The sequence below is a fragment of the Fukomys damarensis genome, unplaced genomic scaffold, assembly GCF_012274545.1.
Source record: "Fukomys damarensis isolate Sample0158 unplaced genomic scaffold, DMR_v1.0_HiC HiC_scaffold_7, whole genome shotgun sequence".
NCBI classification, from domain to species: domain Eukaryota; kingdom Metazoa; phylum Chordata; class Mammalia; order Rodentia; family Bathyergidae; genus Fukomys; species Fukomys damarensis.
The window spans coordinates 33,018,171-33,025,920 of NW_022900919.1; the positions used below are offsets into that span (position 1 = coordinate 33,018,171).

The 7,750-nt window shown below is 37.0% G+C and overlaps 1 protein-coding gene across 5 annotated transcripts in view; it reads left to right on the plus strand.

Annotated features, from left to right (window-relative positions):
* The window catches only part of Sel1l2 (SEL1L2 adaptor subunit of ERAD E3 ligase), a 104,513-nt gene that overhangs the window by 72,636 nt on the left and 24,127 nt on the right, over positions 1-7,750 (plus strand). For 4 of the 5 annotated variants that reach the window (XM_010634101.1, XM_010634103.1, XM_033761000.1 and 1 more), the window contains one exon: positions 91-147. The exons of the other annotated variant lie outside the window; for it this stretch is intronic. In XM_010634101.1, the coding sequence (XP_010632403.1) occupies positions 91-147 (57 nt within the window). The remainder of the gene's footprint in view (positions 1-90; positions 148-7,750) is intronic. 5 annotated transcript variants of the gene reach the window in all.

The following is a 7,750-nucleotide window of genomic DNA, read 5'->3' on the forward strand; positions in this document are numbered from 1 at the left end:
ATCAACATGCTATAGTAACATTATCAAGTAAATGTTTTCTTTTAAATTAATATTAGTGCTAAAATCATTTTTAAAAATTATCATTCCTAGGTATCTCTTGGACAGTTACATCTGATTGGGAGGAAAGGTCTAGATCAGAATTACTACGTAAGTCAGTCTCATCATTCAGTCATATGGGTGGGGAGGACAGTGGTAAGGGAGGGTGGAGGAGCAACAATAAAGAAAGAGAGGGAGACGTGAGGATTTTTCTAGGAAAAGTCCATGGTTACTTCCATGGTCAGATCTGCCTCCAGCTTCAGAGGAAGAACAAAGTTCACCAGAGGGAACACTTTCTTACCTGCCTTTATGTACCAAGTGGTAGGGACTTCTGAGGAACAGTTGTGGAAGGTAGTATAGTGCCTTACACTTCAACAGAACCTAGAATATTCCCTCCTTCACACACTATGGGGCTGGGGTTAGGTGGGGCCTCTTCCCCAAAGACCAGCAGTAGAAACTCCACCTGGGAGGTTCCTGCTATCAAGCCTGAGTACCAAGCTCATCTCCATTTGGTTAGATCAGAGGGTAGACTGCTTTTAATAAAATTAAAAATAATTAAACATCTCTATACATTTGCAAAACTCCTTTTAATCGTTTTGTTTAAACTTTCCTAACCCAACAAGCCTACAGAATTAATTAACCACTAAAGTGTGTAGCAGAAGAAAAGAGCCAATAAATCTGACTTAGGAAGGATCCTCCTTAGTAAGATGCCTGGGCCATGGGTTTTTGTCTGAATTCTGATTGCTGTTTCCAGTCCCTAATCACCACAGACCTGGAGAAATAGCTGAGATTCTTTTTAAAAGATGATTTGTAGTTCTTGTCATTTTATAGTAGCCATGCACTTATTGTCTCAAACTCTATTTCAACATAATCCCAATGGCTAAGTGATAGAAATTACTTATTTATAAGGATGTTACATAAAAGAATGATATTGTTCCTTTCCATTTGTATCTGGTATTCTTATTTTTGAATATGCCTTTTGTACTATATTTTGTATTTTATATGAAGTACAGTAAACATCAGGTAAATGTCAAAGTTAATTTCATGAGATGTGATTTTTTTAAAAAGGTAGCAATTAATTAAGCATATGTATCCCAAGACAGCTCAACTGAAGGTTTTCAGATTTTTTTTTAACCTAGTCATAAGCAAAATTTTAGCTGCTTTGATGGAAAATTCTGAATTCATATTATCATTCCAATGTCAGATTTCATCCTGCAGTGAGTTTCTCATGCTAATCACAGGATGCACAGCTGGGAAGAATTTTTCATTTTCTGTAAACATGAACTTTGACTAGGTGTCAAGGCACTCAAACCTTAGCTGTAAGAATGACACACTAGTCTTTGTATAGTATAATGAAACTCCACACAATCATGTGCTTCCAGTGAGGCCCAGCACACCAGACAATTGCTGGTGAGGGTGAGAATGAAATGAGTACAAGCCCGGGACCACACTGAAGGATTTCAGGACCACAGTGGCAGCAGCCAAGCAGCTGGACACTCACCAGGAGCCCAGTCAGGCACTCTAGTAGGCTCATTCATAGAATTTTTTTAATAAGTGTTTAACAAACAAAGAGCTGAGGTTATAGAAATAAAATAAATTGCTACAAGGCTCACAGCTTGGAAGGGAGGGGGTTTAAGAAGTGGAATGTGATCTCAGGCCTTCAAGATTCAAAACCCATGCTCTCTCTTAAATTTTATTTCATTTTGATCCTGCTCCTCCCAAAAGATACAGCCTTTAAAAATCACTTTTACTATTTATTAAGCAAGAAGGAGGGAGGACATGATCACTCAGGTTCCTTGTCTCTACCTGTCTGACAGTACATTGGGCATCTTGCTTCCCATCCAGACATTGCAAGAAGTCAATTTTTAACTCCTAAACAATTCCAGTAGCCCAGGGACTCTCTGGGGGCAAGTTTAGGCTGATCTCTTCTGTTGCCTTCAGCCTAATGAACCTGAACTTGATGGAAAGCTACAGTTAAAATCTCAAACCCTAAGAATGATTGCCTTACATCATTTAACTTAGTCTATATAGCAAACCACTTCCAAATTTTGGTGGCTTTAAACAATTTATTTATTTCTTGATTTTGGCAGGCCAGCAATTTTGGCTAAGCTCAACTGGGCAATTCTGGTGTGAGGCAGGCTCAGCTAATCTAAGCTAGGCTTACTCATACATCTGTAATTAGTGGAGTACTAGCCAGAGTTAGCTGGTTTATGTTGGCTTTATCTATGACAGCTAGGATGATCAGAGCCTCTCTCCTGATTGTTTCATCTTCTGGCCAACTGGTCCTAGAATTTCACACAGCATTGAAAGTTTCTAAAAACAAAAGAGCAGAAGTTTCTTAAGGCCTCAGCTGAGAATTCACAAGTCACTTCTGCCACAATCTTTTGGGGAAAGTGACAAAGTCAGCAAGATAGAATTGGTAGGGAAATGGACTTCTGTCCATGGGCGAAGTATTGCCTCTCAAAGGATCTGCCTCTCACAGTGGCAGACTATTGTGAAAGTTGCATCAGAATCAACTTGGAATGGGAGGGGAAACCCACAAGGATGAGCAGTATAAAAGGATAAACGTGATTTCTGAAAGGCTGTTACTACAGCGCTTCTCACCCTTCAAATTGCACCTCCTCAGAGGTGATTTTCTTGACCAACTTTAGTCTTCAATCACTTAATTATCACACTGCATTTTCCTCATAGAGCACATATTATACTAATCTTTTTTATTGTCTGTGTGCCCAGAGTGGAATATATGTTCTTTTCTGTCCTGCTTACCACAGTGTATCCTGTATTCATAATAATGTCTGGTACACTTGAGGTACTCAGTAAATATTTACTGAATGAATCAATGCTAGCATCCTAAATTTTGCAGGTTGCTTTTCAGCCTGAAAACCACCACTCGAGCCAGTATACAATTTCAGTACACCAAAGAAATTATTAATATAAAGAAAGCTCTTTCAAAATGTGATTCATCAATTTATTGTCAAGAAAAATAATATCAAAATACCTGGAAATAAGCACTTTGCCTTTTTTTCCTCTCTTCTCATTGTTTGGTTGAATTAATGTCACATGAGTTGTCATTATAAGGCAGCATTTTCACCCTTCTGATCAAATTCTTATTATTGAAAAGTATTGTTTATGCAAGTCTTGATTACACTATCTTGAATTTTTCTACATATAAATTTTAATGTCATTTGCATTCCTAAATATATACACACTCAGAATGAATTGGATTAGGAAAGCAAGATGTTTGGGTGCATATTATTAAAGTAGATAAAGCATAATTAAGTTTGGCAAAGGAATAATATCAGGTATAAAATAATATCAAAGATAAAACCAACTGCTTGGAGGGGTATGGGAAAGGAAATAAGGAAAAAGAAAAAAATATGAGAAAAGGAAAAAATGGAAACAAAGAATTTATAAGTAGGGGTGGGGGTAAAGAAGGGCAGGGGTATGGGGAAAAAATTAGAACCAAGATCTGATATGTAAAGGTACGAGATCCCAATGATAAATGTAACTGTACTGTATACTTAAAAGTACCAATAAACTCAATGAAAAAAAAACCCAACTGCTTTATCTACCTTCTCACCCATTTTTTTAAAAAAGGAGCTAATATAATCTCTTCTCAGGATGATTTACAGAACATGGGATAACAGAAGTATTCATAAATGTTTTAAAACAATACATATTCCTGGTATTTCATTCTAGAGGAAATATTAAATTGATTAAACTAGGAATTTTCTTAGAGAAAATGAAAAGCCATACTCATTTTTAAAAAGAGACATGAGTTCAAACAATAAAATTTCATTTAACATTTGCTGGGATGTACTATCATCCTAAGACAACAACAATTGTAAGACACCACTATTTTATGTTCTGTTGAGAAAGAAAAAAAAAATGCCAACATAAATTATAATGTACTACTGACAGTAAAAAGTGTGCTGATCACACTGCAGTAGCTGGAGATTCACATCTTAGGATCAATGAAATGTGGTGCCAGGTGCTCAGTAAATATAGGAAAGAAGGGAGGGAGGGAGGGAGAGAGGAAGGCAAGCGTTCTAAACTCTTACCAAAAATTTACATGGTGGCACACACCTGTAATCTCAGCACTTCAGAAGCTGAGGCAGGAGGATCCCCGCAAGTTTGAGGTCATCCAGGGCTACATGCTGAGCTCAAGGACAGACTGAACTATATAGTGAAAGCCTATCTCAAAAAAGAAAAAAAAAGAAATGAAAAACAGCATGGTACTTTTTCATGATGTTTAAAATATTTTTATACAATTGAAGTAATAGCATTAAGGGCAGGTAAATTAAAAAAAAACCAGAATTAGAATGCTACGTAAGCTGTGATAGTAGAATAGTGTGAGAGAGAGAGAGCCTCAATTTTTTGGTCTTTATCTGATCATGATATTCAATAATGGGGGAAATTTCTGGAGTTTTATTTGCTTCTGGAAAATAATAGTTCATATCTTTTTCTCCAGACTGAAACTTCTTTTCAGAACTCTCTGTTGCAAGCTAATCAAGAGCCAAATTATTAAACTAGACTTTGAAAATGATTTCATAGAATCATAATATTTGAGCTAAAATGTTCCATGAAGATTCAAGTCTAGCTCCCTTGTTTCAGAAACTCATACACATTTATTCATTCATTCATTTTTGAAATATTTTCTGAGTGCTTAACATGGTAAACACTATGCAAAGTACAGAGGATACAACACTGGGGCACACAAAATAAGCAGACAATTAAATTAGGGGATGTAGATGGACACACTGGGTGCCCTGAGAGCATAGAGAATATGAATGATTCTGGGGATAATGTGATTTGCATAAATTACATATATTTAGGGCACATAGTTATGTCTGATTTATAGGTATTCATAATAAATACTTTTATTAGGGGATGTAGATGGACACACTGGGTGCCCTGAGAGCATAGAGAATATGAATGATTCTGGGATAATGTGATTTGCATAAATTACATATATTTAGGGCACATATTTATGTCTGATTTATAGGTATTCATAATAAATACTTCAGTTTTGCCGGTAACTGTCTCTAATTTGGTAAGTCATATACAGATTATTTCAGACATTTTATTGTCAAGATTCCCTAATGTTCATAAATATCAATAACATCTATTTTCTGCCCATAACATAAAAATTCTTAGCTCATATTCAAGGATAATTTCCCCTCTTACTTTTACAAGTTGTAGCTTTGGAATATTCTATTTTGGTCATACCGAAGTGATTACTATTTGCTGCACATACCTTAGCCATTTCCATCTCTGTTCCCTTGCTTGTGATATTCCCTTAACCTACAGTGACCTGTATGTTGGTCATCTCCATCTCATGTGAGGGCTCTGTCATTTTAACCTTCCTCTTTATAATGTGAAGGCAGAATGCAAATACATGGGAATTGTATACAGGCAGTTTATGGGACTCAAGGACTAGCTGCATGACTCTGAGTGTCATTAAAGAAGGTCATATATTAGTAAAATATTGTTACAGTGATATTGTGAAGATTAGGAAAGAAAAAGGCTGGTAGCACTTATTTGAAAACTGAGTATAATTTCTATTGTTCTGTTATGTTATGCTCTTCTTCTAATTCTTTTTGGCAATCCTCTCATTCCATCTGTCACCTACACCCTTATTACTTTATATATATATATATTTCTTCTCAGCACCTCTGCTAGGGAAAAAATGTAGGGACTATATTTTTATTCATCTGTGAGTCACCTACAATATTGTATTGGTCAGTTTTCCTATTGTTTCATATACATGGTACCCACAACTTGAAGGAGGAAATGGTTTCTTTCGCTCATGGTTTCAGGAGATTCAATCCATGGTAAGGTAGGTCCAAGGCAGAAACATCCTAGGCCTGCTAGGGGCCTAGCAGAGGAATGCTACTCATTTCTTGGTATTCAGGAGAATAATGCCAAAGAATAAGGGGCCAGGGACCAAAGTCCCTAGTTAGGCCCCTTAGATATAGGTCCCAAGGTTAGGCCTTTTCCCACCCAGACAGGTTCAGAAATGTATTTTATTAATCCTTTGTATGGTTCCTAAGCCAATCAAGTTGACAAGCCTAATCACAGTCCACCTCTTGTCAACATGACACCCATATATGTCTCCTTAAACTGCTTATTCTCCAAATAAACAAGTTTGAAATTCCACTTCACATGACACAATTATCCGTCAAACAATGAAAAATGCACTCATCCCTTACAAATGTCTCAAAGATTCCAGCACTTCTCTAAAGTGTAAGTTACAGACTCCCCTAAGACTCAAAGCAAACTCTTAGCTGTGAATTTCTGTAAAAATTCAAAAAGCACGTTACTTAATCCCAAGACACAAGGGCACAAGTTAAACATCCATATTCTAAAAGGGAGAAATTAAGGGACAAAAAAGAATTGGACCAAAATAAGATTAAATCTCAATAGGACAAACATTAAGTACTATATCTCCACATCTGGCATCAGTGCAGATGGGGGTGAGATGTGCAGCTTGGGCAGTCCCAGACTTATGGCATTGCTGGTTGCAGCCTACATAACCTCCTTTTTTGGCTGATTCCACTTGAAACTTGCAGCTTTCCTTAGCAGGTGCACATTCCTATCATCCTCAATTTCATCAGCTCTCCACTATACACTCAGCTTCATTCCCACAGCTTTAGGCATCACCCTCTCAGGAGCACATTGCCTGTCCTCTAAGAACGGTGTCTGAAATCTGGATAGATGCTTCCATGACCCTACAATTCAGGCAGTCTGCATGGCTGAATAACCTGTATCATGTGAATAACACCATTGTCTGCTGCCCACTTAAGCACCAGCCAGGCCCACTTGAACCATGACTCCAGTGGTCTTGGAATGCCTTTACGGTTGAGAATGAGGAAATGAATCCTGGGGGCCCAGGGACTCTGTTCTCAAATAAAGTCTTATAATTTTGCACCCTTGAGCTTATGATGGTGGTGGTGGGGGTCTTGCTGATTCCTGAGATACTCTCAAGACATCTTTCTTCTTACCCTGGTTCAAAGTACTTGGTATTTTTTAAATGGCACTAATCTCTTCAGCAACCAAAACACTTTTAGTCCCACATTTGCACATGGTTCTTTTGGGCCAAAATTTTAAGTTTTTAAAATTTTGTTCTGCTTTTTGCCCCTTTTTTTTTTGCTATAAATCTGGCTAAAAGCAGCAAGCAATATCCATGCCACAGCTTGAAAATTGAACTACCTTAAAATTTTCTATACCAGATCAATTTGTTCATAGCTTTTAAATTCAAGATTCTACAAAGTTTCAGGATATGGACTGAAATTCTAAATGCTGACAAGTCTTTTGCCAGAATGCAACATTCATGGCCTCTTATTCAATTCCCAATATGAAATCTCATGAGCTTGGCTTTTAATGCCTACATTCCTATTGGCATTCTGATCTTCTGACTGCTTATTAGAATCATACATCAAGCTCTTACATTTTAGGGCCTCTCTAGACTACATCTCCAAACCTTTTTAAACTCCTCCCCAAAACCAGTTCAAAGACCACTGAACCACATGGTCAGGTGCAGTTACAGCAACAATCCCATTTCTCTGGTACCAATTTTTGGTATTTTTCAGCTTTCCTGTTGCTGATAACACCGCAACTGTTGTTGATGACCACAACGTAAAGGAGGAAATGAAATATATATATGTGTATATATATACATATACATATTTATATTTATATTTATTTATTATAT